The 16,809-nt window shown below is 52.9% G+C and overlaps 4 protein-coding genes across 4 annotated transcripts; 3 read left to right on the top strand and 1 right to left on the bottom strand.

The window, feature by feature from the left end:
- Positions 1-923: 923 nt before the first annotated feature.
- COL26b_005108 (uncharacterized protein) lies at positions 924-3,236 on the top strand (the record flags this gene model as incomplete). The annotated part of the gene is made up of 1 exon (XM_053177964.1): positions 924-3,236. One exon carries the CDS (start codon positions 924-926, stop codon positions 3,234-3,236), a length of 2,313 nt encoding a protein of 770 aa, XP_053038084.1.
- Positions 3,237-5,030: 1,794 nt separating this feature from the next.
- COL26b_005107 (uncharacterized protein) lies at positions 5,031-5,711 on the bottom strand (the record flags this gene model as incomplete). The annotated part of the gene is made up of 1 exon (XM_053177963.1): positions 5,031-5,711. The coding sequence occupies one exon, from the start codon at positions 5,709-5,711 to the stop codon at positions 5,031-5,033; it is 681 nt and encodes a 226-aa protein (XP_053038083.1).
- A 1,320-nt stretch (positions 5,712-7,031) lies between these two features.
- On the top strand, positions 7,032-8,648 carry COL26b_005106 (uncharacterized protein; the record flags this gene model as incomplete). Its single annotated transcript, XM_053177962.1, has 2 exons — positions 7,032-7,709; positions 7,776-8,648. The coding sequence occupies 2 exons, from the start codon at positions 7,032-7,034 to the stop codon at positions 8,646-8,648; spliced, it is 1,551 nt and encodes a 516-aa protein (XP_053038082.1).
- Positions 8,649-9,363: 715 nt separating this feature from the next.
- COL26b_005105 (uncharacterized protein) lies at positions 9,364-11,964 on the top strand (the record flags this gene model as incomplete). Its single annotated transcript, XM_053177961.1, has 2 exons — positions 9,364-9,559; positions 9,608-11,964. The coding sequence occupies 2 exons, from the start codon at positions 9,364-9,366 to the stop codon at positions 11,962-11,964; spliced, it is 2,553 nt and encodes an 850-aa protein (XP_053038081.1).
- Between the last annotated feature and the right edge of the window lie 4,845 nt (positions 11,965-16,809).

The raw sequence follows: 16,809 nt of genomic DNA, 5'->3' as shown, positions 1-16,809 counted from the left end.
TCTCTCTCACTTACTCGGAGTCTCTCTGCTTTTCTCTCTCTCCCTCTTCTCCTCCAGTGCCGTGTGTGCATTTTTCGCTCTTTCGAGGTGGAATTGCTACTCATCGTCTGGAACGTTGAATCTCGCAGAGGAACAAGAGTCGTTCATTGTAAGCCTTTCTTCGATTCCGTGACGCGGCAACATACTCGACGCATGCCTACATACGTCCCGTCACTGCCTCCCCTATCTTCTCCCACCGACCAAACCGACGGACACGAGCGACAGTAATAGCCCAGGGGCGATACGACCTCCCACGACACAACCTCCAACATACGAATCCGACCAACGACGAACACGTCTCCGCTTGGCCACCCCCAAAATCCTGCGACACAAAGGCCTTCAGGACTCAGGAGAGCCAGAAGCCTTCTTTTGTTTCCCTTCCAACCCAGCCGTCTGGGCCTCTCTTCCTGCTGCTTCCTGTCTGCCGCCCTAGCATTGGCCCGCGAAAGAAGCACCAGAAACTTTGTTCTGCAGATCAAACTCCGAGACAAGGGCAACGCTTCCCGTCCACGACAAATTTCAGGACACTGTTTCTTCCTCCCTTGAGACCGCTCCTCGATTTTCATTATCGACATCACGTCCTGCGAGCTTGGGACCGACCGATCAACTTCACTTCGAAATCGCGAACGATTGAACTCCGGTTTGAAGCCTCGACGGCCCTCGCTTGTGTGCAGCCCTCACCCGGACCTCAGCATCTCACCATCGACAAGACGACATCTCGTGACGAAGCCGCTTTCGATACGAGGATCCCATCTTATTTTTACACGAATCTAGTTTTGAGATATTCGCGCCATGTTGTTGTAGAGTGAAGGATCCACGTCATCTCACCTACACTCACGGCCACATCTCATCTAACTTAACCTCACCCCCGACACACGGACACGATGACTCTCCCCGAGCCCCCCGTCGCCCTGAACAACATCTGCTCAGTTATCCACGACAACGTTCTGTACACGTACTCCGCAGACGCTTTTCAATCACTTTCGCTCACCGAGGGAGCGAAATGGAAGACTTTGACTCAGGGCGAAAAGGTCACAGGAGGTGTATGTGTCGGCTCAAATCCCACGGACGCCAGTCAGGCTGGCTTGTACATTGTTGGAGGTAAGGGAACATCGACGGACTACCGGGGACTGCAGAAGTACACGTTCGCGACAGGAAAGTGGGAGTCAATCCAACCACAGGACGCGGTAACGCAGGAGCGTCTGCTTCACGGCGCAACTTATCTCCCCGGCACTGATCAGATTATCATCTACGGCGGCAGTCAAGATGGTTACTCTGGGCCCTCGACGCAGACCTTTGTCGTTGGCGCCTCCGCACCTTACCACACCCGAGCCTACGAATCCACAGCACCACCCGTCGTAAACCCGATTGTGCTCACCTGGTCCGACACTCAGGCGGTCGTGGTTGGCGGCAGCACCACCAACTCAAAGGTCATGCTTTTCAACCCGGACACTCTGTGGACGGACTCTGGCGCGACTCTCGCTTCACCGATCTTGAAGGATACTACGGCGATCAGGGCGATGCTTATGAAGGGAGATGATGGAAGCAAGAGCTTGTACACCTTCGACCTGTCGACCTCACCGAACGAGGTCCAGCGTATGGTCCTTATCGATGCTTCGGGAGCACCTGTTGCCAACTCCGCCGCGGTGTCGAAGAAGACGACACGAACGGCGGCTGAGATGGCGAAGCGCGATTTGACTCTGGCAGACTGGCCTGCCTACAACAGCACCCTCGCGCCCACGGGAACCCGCGCCAACTACGCCCTCGCGTCTGACTCCACCGGTCTTGTCGTCTTTGCCGGAGGCAACACGAACGATGTTTTGTGCATGTTCAATGCGCGCGAAAACAGCTGGACAGACGCGAACCAGAAGTTGAGCGAGCAGTCTGTCCTCATTACCAGCGAGACGTCTAGCAGCACAAGTGCTTCGTCGACTGCTACTTCCACCTCAAGCAGTAGCAGCAGCTCTTCGAAGTCTTCGTCGAGCGCGATCTCTAGTGTCTCCGCCATTACTGCCCCTGCTTCTGCCTCCGCCTCTGCTTCGTCCTCTGCCTCTTCGGAGACTGCCGCCCCCGCTGTTGGCGCCTCTGTCAGCGCCAACGCCATCCTTGGTATTGTGCTTGGAACTATTACCGGTATCATGATCCTCCTGGGCTTGATTCTCTTCTGTATCCGCCGCCGTCGTGCGAAGAACCAGCCCAACCCCGAGCAAGGCCAACGAGGCTTCCCCGACGAGAAGGCTGGACTCGGTTACGGCAACAACGACTTTGACCCCGCTCCCGGTTTCCGAGGACACCAGCAGTCCGATTCGGCTGGATCCTTCTCCTCGATGGCTATCTTGATGGGCAAGGCCAACGGTCCCAAGTCCAACGCCAACGTCGCTCCTCGCGGCCCTAGCAACGACTTCAAGCGTGGCTCTACGAACAGCTTCTTCAAGAGCACTATCAGCAAGCCCATGCCGCAGGTCAACGAGGTTCCCAACCTGGCACCGCCTTCGCGTGACGAGAAGGGCGTCTCTTTCGCCGCTGACACCGTTGAACCCCGCCCCACAACTCGTGGAAACCAGATGGGACGTCCTGGTGAGACGCGCAGAAGCTCAGGCTGGAACCGATACTGGTCTGGCGGTAGCGCTCTCAATATCCTCGGATTCGGCAACTCGAAGCGGACCACCGTCGACTCGGAAACCTCTCACTACTCGAACAAGAACCGGATTACTCAGGACTCTGCCACTGTCCCACCCCTTCACCTCATCACCCAGGATCTGTCCACCGTACCGCCCATTCGGCACGATGGCCGGCCGGAGCTCAACCGCGTGGCCTCAGGCAGCCCTACTGTTTCGGACTACTCAAACCAGATCCCCTTCAGAGACGGAGTTTCCGCCAAGATCGAATCACCCCGACGACCTACCTCGGACGCCTCATCTGGCTACTCAAGTGGCATTCCTGAGAGCGTTCGTGATACCTGGGATCCCATCGGCAGCTACAAGAAGCCGTGGGGTGCGGATCGTGCCCCGAGCAGTGTATACGCTGAGAGCCTCTACCCGACGTCTCTGGCACCAAGCATTCCATCAAGGCCACCAGGCCAGGGTCATCCGAGTGGTGTGAGCCAGCAGCCCCCGCTTGCCATGGCTTCAACATCGTCAGACATGAGCTGGCTGAACCTCGGCGAGATCAACAAGGCCAAGCAAAATCAACGCTAGGTATAGCCGGCGATTCACTTGAAGTCATGGCGGTGACGAGACACTAATCGCCTCTGCGCAACCTCTCCGAGCTCCGTTCTCGGCCATGGCGCCTTCACGACATCCCAATCATGATCCGTCCTTCCACTTTTATACCCAGGTCTTTTCCGGAGCATCGTTTTCGGCGGGGGCCTCCATTCAGCATAGACGGCTTAGAGCACTCAACAGTCCACCACTCGTTACAATCCCAATATTACCACACATAAGTCTCGTAGAGACGCACACACATACTCGGCGTGCCCTTACTATCCCATTATCGCCTACCTAAACTATCCGCCGCGCACATTATTTCCATTACTACTACACACTCGCATCACACTACCTCACTCTCGCTCTCACTCTCACACACTCTCGCACGACCGCAGGCATGGCATGTTTCCTCGGGCGGCGTAATTCTCTTCATCCGCTCGTGAACATGGCTTCCCACAATTCTCTTTTCCCATCCTCTTTTCCCGATTTTCCTCCACATGTTTTTCTCTTCCATCTCTTGCTTTTTCTTCTTCGCTTCTAGCATCTCTCTTCTGTACATTCCTGTTTTAGAGCGAGACCCGGGACAGGTCGTTCCCTTCGCAGTCAGTCATTTCCGTGATACCAATATCGCAGAGAACTCCATCAACACACGTCCAAGCCACAAAAAGGATTCACAGCAACGTCGCTTGTTGAAGTTTGTCTTTTGTCTGGTACTTGGCAATGTAATTATCAATTTTTTGTCACACAATACACCTCAAGGGTGTTTAGGAGAAGGGGTGTTGGAGGAGAGGAAGTTGTTCATCACTTCTAGGGGCTTTTTTGATGGTTTCTGTCACTTTATTCCCCCACTTGACTTGGTGGAAAGATGAAAGAGGGGAGAGTGGAGGTTGACATTTGGAAGGGAAAGGGAAGAGGGGGTGGAAGGAAGTTGAAGGGGGTTGTTGTTCGACCCGGTTTGGTTGTTGAAACTACCTGCTACTCTTGATGAAGATGAAAAAGGGGGGTGGCATTATTGTATTATTTCTATCAACTGCTTGTAGGGCTGTTCAATCGATGGCTTGTCAAGTTGAAACATGAACCTGGACTGTAGTGACTTGTGTTGTGATTATCATGATTGGGGAGGGAGGTTTAGTATGGCTACTCGACGTTGTGTTGTGGCCGGCCTTCTATGTAGTCGAAGCTTAGAATGTCTAAGGCCAGACTCACGTCGTGTCTACCCTGCCGTCGGTTTGGCGGATCGATGGTGTCAAGCATGATATGCTGACGATTGCTGGCACCTTGGCCGTGCTGTGATAGGCTGCAGATGCCCTGTTGCTCGACGTCAGAGCTGGCCTTGGGGCGCTCCGTGGGAGAAACATTGCGGAGGGCGGGGCTCAAATGCCTAAATTGAACTTAGGTTCACTTTTACTACTCCTCAAAGTGGGCGCTTTCCAGCTAATCACCTCTCACGCAGTCTGTGTAGAGGCGGAGGGCGGCGCGCGCCACAACCGACTCTGTCACTTGACCCAGTCGGGCTTCCTTCGCCTGGGCTTCGACCGATGGGAGAGAGGTGACCTGTGAACGAGTTCATCTTTTATCAAACACCATCAATCTAGATGAGGAGAGCATCACTGGGGGGCAGAGAGAGCAAGAGGTTCGTCCGAGTACAGTGTTTGCTTTGGAAATCAACATCTGTAAGAAGACCTCGTGCCCTCTGTCCCGTCTTCTCTGCTCTACAATCGAAAGCCTGAGCTCGCAAACAAGACGAAGAAACCGGGAGCCGAGACTTGGGTGCAAAGGTGCTCACTACTCACGGAACCCCTGTCGAAGCATCTGCCAATACTCATCCTCGATATCCACGCCTTGCACGTGGCTCCAGACCCCAGCCTGACCCTTGATGACCTGAATGTTGCGACCATCCTTCCACATCTGGTAGCTGGTCCAACCAAACATGGCTTGCACAAACACCTTATCGGGAGCTTCGTGTAATTGCCTTTCGAGCACACGAAACTGCTCCTTAACGTCCTCCTTGGAGATAGTACCAATGGCTTCGCGCCACCAAAAACTAGACGCACCTAAATCATCCGCGACCTCGACCGGCCCTTCGGGATATAGCCCCTGCTCTTTCTTGATTTGGTGGTAAGCATACTCTAGGAGCCACTTGCCGAGCCAGTCGATGTCGTCCTGGATCTGACGTCTTCTGGCTCGCTCGTTCGAGGAGATGCGCTTGTCGTGGTCTCCTCTAACCAAGAATTCCAATTCGAGAGGAACAGCAGGGGGCTCCGAGGAGCGGGGAGGAGTGGCGACCTGAGGAGGAGAACCAGCGGCCTGCTTCTTGTTGGACGCACCTGGCGAACCTCCGCTTGAAACGTGGATCTCGTCCAACGGGGTCTTCGAATCATGCCTGGACCGCTTGTTCCCTCTGGTCTGGTTTCCTCTGGTTTTGCTTCCTCTGGGCCTTCCTATGGTCTTCTTTCCTCTGGTCATTGCGACGTTAGTGCCTGCCTCGCCGAGATGCACCGGCTCTGGAGCACTCTTCCCCGCGTCATCCCCACCGTCGGTGGACGTCTTGGCAGCCCGTGGGAGGCTTTCTCTCTTGGGTGGCATGCTGTTTGACGGAGATTGTGTCTTCGGCGTGTGTATAAGAACTTGCTTGTGATAGTATGCAAGGTATGAATTGAACGAAGAAAATGTGCAATGTCCTGCTCAGAGTAGTGGTGATTGGATAGCAAGGTAGTTTGTGTTGAGGAGGAGAGGAGTTGGTTGAGCAAGGGGAGGGTATGGGTATTTTTTTCCAAGCCGGGGGAGGATGTGAGAGTGCGAGTTGCTGCCTTCCGAGTCCAGGAGTAAAGCTTAGAAAGAAAGAGGCTGAACCTGCCTCGCCAGTAAAAGCGGAAGGAGTAGAGCCAGAGAGAATAGGTGGGCCCCTGTGTGTCTCTGATAGTCGTGCAATAGAGACTTGCAGACACAAGTTACCATCGCCACTTGCTACTCGAGACATTACTTTGGCGTTGCTGCGCTCACCATCATCATCACCATCTCTTCCTTCTAAATGCTTCAACTTCCTTTCCTTCCCCGTGTCTCTCTTGCCTTCTTTCATCTTATCGTCGCACCTGCTGTCGTCAATTCATGCTGAGGCTGGCACTTGTCTATTTAAACACACAACCCACTCAATCTCACAGCTCTCAACCTGCCAAGAACAACTCACACCCTCATCTGAGTGTTACTGTGAAAGCAGTCACAGGTCAAGCACCATACCGAGATTGGCAAGATACCCTTCGGACACTCAAGTCATCCCACTTGTAACTACTCACATAACAACTGCCTCGTAACTACTTTCTTGACATTGTCACACAGCACTCTTCCTGCCTCAACTCTTGAACATGACTGCTCAACCGGAGTTCTCCCGGAAGTGGTCCTGGAGAACCGACCTCCATGCCTACGATGACGGACTCGGCGACGCTCGTCAGCCCAGTCAGATACTTACGTTCTCTGGTCATGAGAATCACAAGACCGTACGCAGCGCCTTGATCGATAGATTGAGGAATGGAACAGCCAAAGGGACTACGAATCTTCCAACCTCGCAGAGCTGGGCGAGGGCAACAGCAGAAAGGCACGCCGCGGTTTGTGGGTAGGATGGCACCTTCCTCTGGAGGTTGCTGCCGAGTCCTCTCAGGCCATACAGGGACTTTCCATCAAGAAGCTCATTGAGAAAGAAAGCTCATTGAGAAAGAGGCGTCGAATGAGCAGCTAGAGGCTGTGACTGTCTCACAGAGCAGTCCCACCGCTCTCAAAGCCATCGTCTCCATGGATACAAGGAAGCGGCTTCAATACTACGCGCTGGCTGAGCCAGATCCGAGAACTGGTATCTGCAAAGCCTTCCAACTGAAGGGCGGCACGACAGGTGTCTACTTCTTTCCCGAATTCCGAGACCCGGATGACAACCTCATCGCCTCGAACAAACGGTGTCGCGCGTGGGCTGCTTCGATCATGGAAGCTGCTGGCAAGAAGGAAGACGACAGCGACGAAGACGACGGCAGCGGGCAAGATGACGAACACGACGACAACGGAGACGACACTAAGGGCAAGGAAAACAAGCCAGCAAAGCAGAAGTCAGATGAAGGCAAGGGCAAGTCCAAAATTAAGACAGGCTTAAGCATGTCCAACAAAGGCAAGTCAGCGGTTGCCGGGGCCGGCGTCGGTGCCGCGAGCTCGTTCGGTACCCAGACCCAGAATGATCTGTGGAACGCCTCTGCTTCAACCTTCCCACCTTCGGGAGCGAGCCGCATCACGGAGCTCAAAGCTCGGCTTGCCGACTTGCGTTTGGAGATGAGCCCGAAGCTGTACAACGAGATCAGAGTGGAGATGGAAGGACTGACGAAGGTCAACTTTCCTCCCTTTCCTGACTTGGCGTACCTTTGGTCTTTCATTTGTAAAAGGCGGCTCAACTTACGACGTGCAAGGCTGGCGGTGGATGAGTTCTTCGTAAGTGACCTCACCAAGACTTCTGCCCACTTCCAAAACTTCTGCCCACTAACAGATTGCTTGCAGCGCCTCTATTCACACTTGAACCGCCAGTCATTGACGAAGCTGAATCACTTTTTGGTTCACGCCGCATCTATAGTGTTGCGCAGCGACACGGAAGGCATCGTGACCCTGAGCTTGGATACAGTCAAGGACTTCCTGGTGACCCTCGCATACATCTGCGACGCCAGATATGCTGACGAGGCAGAAGTGAAGAATAAGGTGTTCCTCGCTTTTGAAATGGTTCGAGAGCAACCAGACGCCTTTCCTCAGTCGAACGAAACCACCCATCAGGACAGGATTCGAACTTTCCTTACCGATGCAATCGATAACATGGAGAGACAGCTGGTCGTCCACGTGGAGAATAGCCGGCTTGCAGCTAGCCTTGGTGCAGGACAACACACGACAGGTGCTGCCATCGTCGAACGATGGGTCAAGAGGTTGAGAGAACCATCCTCCGGACGCATGCAAGAGCCGCCGCGTCCGTCAAAGAGGCTTCGACAGCTGGTTGTCGATGAAGATGAAGATGAGAGTTTGCCGGAGGCCGAGCTCGATGGCCCTGGCTCGAATGCCAGCTCGAATGGAGATAGTCTTGCAGCAGCCGGCTCTACTGGATATAGTGCTGGCACTCCAAGCCATCAACATGCCGAAGGCGAAAACCTCTTCTCGAGCTCTCGCCCTGCTCCAGACGATTTCCATGATGCGAGCTCCCACATTGCCGAGCCAAGCACCGTCGAAGTCAAGCCTAGTGGTCCAGGCACCCCTCCTGGCACCCCTCCTGGCACACCCAACTCCGACTCGCACCTCAGCGACCCAGAGTCTCTGGTCACTGGACCAGGCTCTCCCAAGGATTTGGATTCACTTGCCGTGCTCCAGCTATTCAACGAGTTTGAGAATTGACGGCCGCCTCAGGAAAACAGTTCGAATTTGGAGAAGAGAGATAAGAGAAGAGAAATAAGAGCTCAGGACCAAACGAAGGCTTTGGAATATGCATGTGTAGAGGATAGAGAACTCGGCACTTGCGAGCGCGGCGGAACAAGAAAACGCGCATGGTTTATGCTCTATTTGAGAAGGAGAGGAAGGCAGGAGTGAACAAGATGCAGACAGAGCAGATACATAGCTCGCAGCGAGTTGCTTTAGTTTCAGGGCGGATATTGAATTTGACTCGCGATTTCCTCACTCGAGGCCTTCTGAGTGACTCCAATGCGTTGAGATGGTCATTCTGTCTTCGTTGTAGCCGCGACGATGTCAGGAGGTGGTGCTGCTGAAGTCAGTAATATTACCTCCGTGCTTCATAGCATCACGTGCAAGCTTGATCTCAAAGTACACACGGGCCAACGATGGCGGGGAAGTGACTTCGGATCACTTGCGCTAACCCAAAGCGGACCTAAGGGACAGCTCGGTCGTCACTGCTTGAACGGCCACGCGGATACCGTGCTCCCGAAACGCGGAAACATCGAATCCCAACGACCTGGACTCGACCTTCCCTGATTACGATTATTCCAGCTGCTGGAGTACCTCCTCTACGATTCAAAGATCATCGAGAATGATGTAGCGGGCTGTCACCAATCGAACCAACGCAAGAAACGACAGCACTTTCAGCCCAACCGCAACCATGGAGCGGGCTGCGTCTGGGGCAAAGTCGCTCTTTCCCCAAGGGCCCAGCTTCACCCTCGACGATTTCTCCAACCAGGACTTTGTGGTCCGCGAATTTGTCGACAACCTCGCCGAGAACGCTGTACCTGCCAATCGAAGGTCTGGCCCGTCACAGCCTGCCTTCGACCCAAAGCCGCTCATTCGAACGTTTGAGAGTACGAAACCTCGAGCCTCTGCGCAATCTAATCGCTGACCACTTCTAGACGCCCTTTCGCAGCTTGGATCGCTGTCCGAGGAACTCCAGGAGAAGGAATCGGAACTTCAGTCTAACGTGCGACGAGCCGAATCCCAGCATGACCAGACCCTCGATACCCTCGGCAGAAAGCTCGACCAGTCCATGGCGTCCTTCGAGGCGCTCGATCTGTCCCTAAATAACCCCGCGACGAACGGCGACCGAAGCGCGAGGCAAGAAGCAGGAGGCAACATCGCCGTACAGATTGGAGAGAAGCTCGAAGAATTGGACAGGAAACGAAGACGTGCCCAGGACGCCAACTTCCTCATCCAATGTTGGCTCGAGGTCAGCGAGACCGGCCAGCTGACGTCGCTGGAAGAGATCCAGAGACAGGGCGGCGCTGAGAACAAGGTGCGATGTGCCGTCATTTCTCGCCAGCTCATGCGCATCAGCCAGCGCTTGGATCCGGCATCATGGGGTCAGACAAACGGGACGAATGGATTCCGCGGGAACGGCGTAACCAATGGCGTCACGGGAACGAGCCGCGCTCATAATACACGCGAGTTGTTGGAGAAGTTCTCAGAATCACTCGAGCAGGAGCTCCTGAAGCAGTTCAACAATAGCTACAGGCGCCAAAACTTCGACGATATGATGGAGTGCTCAAAGGTGCTCTACGACTTCAACGGCGGTGCCAGCGTCATTGCTACGTTCGTCAACCAGCACCAGTTCTTTATCGACAGGGATCAACTACTCTCGGACGAGGTGATGATGGATGGAGAGACGTGGGAACAGATTGCCGACCCAGATTCAGACCCACCCGGGGTCGAGGCAAGTCTGCAGTCTCTCGTTGACGAAGTCAAGCTGGTCATGCAGGAGGAATCCTTCATCATCAAGAGGGCTTTCCCATACTACGAGACGGTCTTGATCAAGTTCATCCAGAGAGTGTTCCAGCAGTCCATTCAGCAACGACTCGAAATGGTTCTGGACAAAGCCAACGAGGTCTCATCCCTGGCCTTCTTGAGATCGCTGCACTCTTCGAGGACATACATCAGCAGTCTTATCGAGGATCTCAAGACTCATGGTCTGACAGAGCACCCAGAGCCAGCCTCTCCACAAATTTCTCAAACGCTAGACCAACAGATGGAAGAACTTTTTGTTCCTTACCTTGTGGGCAATTCGTACATTGACCGCGAGAGAAAGAGTCTCGAGGAACTGTACAGTTCGTTGCTCTTCAAGTTCACAACCTACCACTCCAAGAGAAAGAAGGCGCCTACGGGTTTCATGGCATCCTTGGCGCAACAGAGTTCGCAGCTCTTGTCGTCAGCCAAGGACGCATACCTTGAGCGTCTCGATTCGTCTGAATTGACGGCCACACAGAAGGCTATGATGCTTCGTGTTGCGGGAATTCAAGGCGACAACGAAAACAAGGAAGAAGTAGAGGTGTCGGAGGAGGATGGTGTTCTTAGCGTGGCAAACGCAAAGAGAATGATGAAGTGGCTTGCCGAGTCTGTTCGAAGGACCCTTGAGCTCGGCTCTCAAGTCGAGACACCCAAGGATGTGAACGTACTACTCAACCTGCTGCTCACGACCATGGGCCGCGTCTATGTCGAGACCGCTCTCGACGCAGCCTTGGACGCCGCGAGCTCCCAGGAGAACATCAAGACGGAGCCAGATCTTACATATCTCCCCTCCATTCGCCCTGCGGTTACTATCACCAGTATCATGGAGCGCTTCATCACCACTGTCCTTATCAAGCTGGCTGAGTCAAACACGACCGTCCGTCGTAATATGTCAGCGCAGACAAAATCTGCCATCGACGGTATCGAGCGCAAGACCAACGCCGTCATGCGTAGCTCCATCGACGTCGTTACCAACTGGGTCACCCGTTCGCTTGCGAACCAAAAGAAGTTCGACTTCCGTCCACGAGACGGGGATATCGACTCCCTGCAAACCCCAACCTGTCTGCAAATCAGTCAATTCCTTTCCAGCGTGTCTCGTCACGCCTCTCAGGCTGTTGACGGCCAGAACTTGGAGGTCTGGAGCTCCGAGGTTGCCCTTGCCGTGCTGGCTCTGCTCTTTGACCACTTCAAGAAATTCCAGGTTAACGCCACCGGAGGTCTCATGGTCGCGCAGGATCTATCAAAGTACGTCTCCACCATCAAGGAGTGGTCCCTTGCCGCCGATGTCGAGGCCTCGGTCGAGCTCCTCACCGACATTGGATCGCTGTTCATCATTGGACCGGAGGCTCTCAAAGAAAAGTCCCGCACGCTCGCCACCGGACCCTCCGGTATGGGCAAGAAGCTCTCCAAGGCCGACTTCAAGGCCTTTGTCCAGCGGCGCGAAGATGCCAGTAGTGTTGGTATCCAGAGCGTTATCGCTGGGCTTTAAGCATGGTATAGCAGAAGAAGTAAATGTTTTTGAGCTTTGCTTTCATTGCCGGATTAGCAGTACATAGCAGCGGGAACTCGCGGGTGTTAGCTTTGTTGTGATGATGATCAAATATGATACCAATTTTTGCACGCCAATCCTGAAATTGAATCAAGTAGCATGACTGAGTGGTCACTCGAGGCACTTCTCCCGCAGGCTGGCAACAAGTATGAGGGCAAACCATTGACCCATGTTACCTACGGTGATGCCTTTTGGATCACGGTTTTAGATTCGTTTTCTTAACACCCGTCAGAATTGAAGCATCGTAGAATCCACCCTTTCATAGCGAGCCTCAGCTTTAGCATCCGGCCAGGTCGCACACTCAGTTACCTATCATGACGATCGTGGGCAGTATTTACAAAAGTTCGGAGACTGCGTTCTCGGCGTGCGATGTCGTTGACGGCACATCCGATAATTGATCAAACATTCAGGTCCACCGACTGCTTAGTCCATCGAGGGTTGCGCCGAGCTATTTAATACTTGTTCCGGCGCTGCTATACTGTATTCGAGTGATTCAATGAGCTCTTGATGAAGAACATCGTGGTCGGGCAGGTTAGGACAGTGCAAAATGATACAACCTTCAATTGTCCCGGTAGGCACGAGATGCCAGCATTACGCCCGAAAGCCGAATGTCCAGGCATTGTATCTTCATCATTGGTATTTGATTGCGACGATTCCTCTTCTGTGTATCTCAGCTTATGTTCGGGTATCTGAGGTGTTCTTTCTGACTTAGCAAAAGCCCACACTCTTTTCGATTATTTGACCCAAGTAGTTTGGTATCCAGATCAAGTTTTCCTTTGCCAGGGAATACATGAGCCATTGTGCTCTTTGGGTAGTTGCTCAATGCTACCAGCCACGAAGGGGATGTACATTGGTCTGGATGCTGCCCAGGAACGTCTCGCATTGCTTTTCTCGCTTAGAAAAAGCATGGTATAGATATTATATTAGAATGTAACGGTGACCCCAAGTAACGCTCACATGCCCACCTGCTTAACAGTTGATGAAAAAACTAATTGCGCAAGAGTCCATACTTCGTGTCGTCCTCATTTAGCTTACGTTGAGTCAAAGGTTCTCGAGTGCTGTACGTACTCGAAGGAGAATTTGAAGCATGCATTTCGACAGAAAACGACGAAATGGACAAGTGCCTCGTTGTCTCATTGGTGGCAATGTTGCCTCGAGAAAAGCCATGCAACAAGGTTCAAGAAAATTGTTTTGCATGTGGGAGATGAGCTCTCCAGTTAGTTCTCACAGAAAAAGAAACAGATTTCCAGAAGCAGGACATAGAGCGGAGTTGCATATACGAGGTCTTCACAATGCAAGATCATGCGAGTCAAGGGTACACTTGAGGTGTTAGTCTATGATGATAGACCTCCTTTCACTCAAAGTATGTGAGCTTGTGTTTCGTCTGTGAACAATCCAGTGGTGGATTGGCAAAAAGAAACTAGTTGAACAAAGTTAGGTGCAACTTGTTCTTTGCGCGAGAAGATGCCACCCCAAGAGGGGAATGACGAGAGCTTGTCGGCTGGTGTCCTCGGACCAACTCCTTATCAGAGACCTTGACGCCTTAGTTGTTCGATTCTCAGGGAGATATGGATGAGTTCGACTTGGCGCTTGTGAGAGGTTTGAGACTCATGCTGCCTCCGCCGCGTTCTTGGTCTGCCTAAGAGTGGTGTTGTTCTTTCTTCGCAGAATCAGCTAGTGAGAGCTAACTTTCTCCAAAGGAAAGAGCACAGTAAATCAGTTGGTGAACCCTAGAAAGAGTCGCAAGAGGACATTCCCCTCATATCATCCGGCTTCTGGCTGAAAATTTGAAAGGACATCCGTGTCTTCAGCCTGAACACCAAATCATCGAATTCGCGCCTTGTGATCCTATCATCTGAAGGCTTGAGGATAAAACTCATTATTTTAAAAGGTTCTTTCTTCAAATGTGTATCTGAACTCAACGGAACAAGTCTCGCCATTGTAGGCCTGTGGTGTATAATGTTTGAATCGTGATTATGATGCTTCTAGGTCGCTTCCCAAATAGCGTGCAATTGGGCAATCACTCAATCCCCAAGATCCATCATAACTAGTTCCCGTCTTTACAGAAAACAACAAAGACCAGTTGCGAAAAAATAGGATAGTCCAAAGTGGCGATGGGCTGAACTAAACTAGAAGATCGAAGATCGCGGGCCTTGGACTATCGAAAACTAGACGAGCAGCGAATGACAGCCACGGATACGACGAATGTTGTCCACCGCAACGGGCGCCACATCGACAGAGCGCGATCGATTCAGATCGCCTAATTTCCGATCGTAAAGACGATTAGAGGCGAAAAAGGCTGCAGTATCTCAAGAATGGGAAGAAAATCGTGTCGACGTGTACAAAACAATGTTTCGCACCAACGCCGCGGCCGCGTGGCTCCAACTTTGGGGATGTGGTTCGGGTGTGGCTTCGGTATCGACAGGGATTTTTTTCGTTGGGAATGAAGGCACTGAAGCAGGTAAAATGACATGAATGTAAGAGGGACGAAAATAGCCAGAAATGCGATGAGCGGAGTAAAAGCGACTGATGGATGCCCCGGGAGTGCAATGGAAGCTATTTTGGGCTACCGGGCTCCGTTTTTTGGAAGAGATGACGATGGTACGAAGTGGAATGAGAACAGCAAATTGTCAAGGCAGTGAACAGCAAATTGTAACTCAGCAGGGAGCCTTGGACGACTTGTCAAAATTCTTGAACGGAGAAAAAGAGGACAAGAATCACCTCGGGCAACAGAAGCAGATGATGCAAGTGTTGGCCGCATTTCCTGGTGATGAAAGCATGCGCGATGATGACCGGCCTTATCCCGCGACGACCCCCAACCCGCGGGATTTGATCGCAAAGCATGGTCCAAGTAGCAAAATGAAGCATGGAAAAAAGAAAGACTCGAGCTTTGAATGATGAAAGCAGGGCGGCGACGCAGCGAAATCAATGTAGTAAATGAAGTGTTTTGAGCATGGCTCAAGAACCCCGTCCGGCGTGTTCAAAATGCATGCCGGCAGAAGATGCTGATTCTCTCGGCTTTTGCCCCCGACTCAGGGACGGAATAAGATCTGATCTTCCGGCAAGGGTCAAAAACATACTTGTGTTTGTGGCCCCAGAAGCACAAAGGAGACGGATAACGAGCATGCAGCAGCGGGGTTACTCCGGTGGACAAACAATGGATACGGACGATCGTGGATCACCCCCCGGTGATCATCGACGGATACAAGATCCACGAGCGAACATGCTCCGAAGCCCACTGGGGACACTCTCATTTCGAGTAAGCAAACGATGAGGTAAAGAAACGCAAGGCCTTGCCCTGGCGTTGTCGCCTTGCTCATTCATGAACGTGTCCGAAACGAATGAACAAAACACAGAGGGAGAGTAGAGAAGAATGCTCACTGGATGAAGGTTCTCCCAAGGAGAAAAGAGAGGGGACCCGGATGTTCAACGGAACGGGCTCCGAAAATATCGCGGGAACCCCCTAAGCCTCGCGCACCATGAGGGTCAAGCCCAGACAGCCCATCTACACATGCAACTAGCGACGCATCCGGACCATTTACCCCGACCACACCATGCCGCCCACCTATCCGACACCGCTGTCTGCGAGAAGAAAAGAAGCAAGGAAGAGTTACTGCAAGAAAACCCAGGTAGAACGCGAAGCGTAGAACACAAAAGGACCGCGCGTGGGGCTACTGCGATTTCACACCTAACATCACTTCTCACAAAGCGCCGGATCTCTCAAGCATCTAGCCTCGGCATCCCGCTCTCCCTATTTTAAACTCCAACCCTGCAAGAGCCAGTCGTCCGTTCATCTCTCACTGTGATGTAAAGCAAGGGGGTGAGGGCTGAGAGGTTCGTATGTCTCTGAGCTTGGGCCCGCAACCTCCTTGTCAGATCATGTCGATGGATCACAGAAAGTTCGGGCATTTGGGCAGCGATTCAGCGAGAACACATCGCCGAGGCCACGAGTACTTGGCGAAGCGGCCGCGGTGTTTGACGTGTAGATCATGGTTTAGAGTTCCCGCTAGCCTCTGCGGTCTCCCGCGTGGAAGCCTAGCTGTGGCCGTTGGGAGGAGGGCTTTTCGCTTTCGTGAACCAGAGACAAAGACGGGCTGGGACCGAAGATGGATCGCGAAAGCTGGTCTGCTTCTTTTTCGGGGACCCGTCCCTCCCAACGAGCGGGCCGCGCCGAAACCTTGGACTCCGCTCATGGCGATGATCGTTCAGAGTCTCGTTCACTCGGCCGATTGTTGCTGTCTTCGTCCGTCCTTCACCAGGGGTGTGGCTGAACGTCGTCATGCCCCCTTCCAAAAGCCGGAATGTCTCGCGATCTTCCGCCCTAGATCTGCCCCCTAGTCAGTGCCCATGGACAGTTGTGTTTCTGGGTCGCGTATCCCAATCTCAAACACGCCAGCTAACCTATCCCGTGAACTTCTTCCCCCATCGAATGACTCGATTCTGCTCACCGAGTTTCCTATTCCATGACTCCTCCCCGACGTTATCAGAACGGAATACCTCTTCTGGACCAGCGTTTCCCGCGGAAAGACTGTCTGTAATGAGCGCAACGTACGCAATATATGAACCCCAAGACTGAATGAACATGTCGGCAGCAGACGGCCATCTCCCCTACTGCGTACAGCCCATCATGTCGTGCCATGTCATGTCATGTACGTGACAATGCAATATGCTCGAAGTTAGCGCCCGAACAGGCATAGGTGCGGTTACGACTTGGTTGCTTTTCGGGGGTTAAATGGCCTGAACGGGAAACACGAGACAAAATATCGTCGAAACCCTTCACCAGCT

The sequence above is a fragment of the Colletotrichum chrysophilum genome (genome assembly GCF_026319265.1).
Source record: "Colletotrichum chrysophilum strain AFK26 chromosome Unknown scaffold_33, whole genome shotgun sequence".
Taxonomy (NCBI): domain Eukaryota; kingdom Fungi; phylum Ascomycota; class Sordariomycetes; order Glomerellales; family Glomerellaceae; genus Colletotrichum; species Colletotrichum chrysophilum.
Note: the sequence above shows the minus strand (reverse complement) of the source record. Positions and strands in the feature narration are given on the sequence as shown.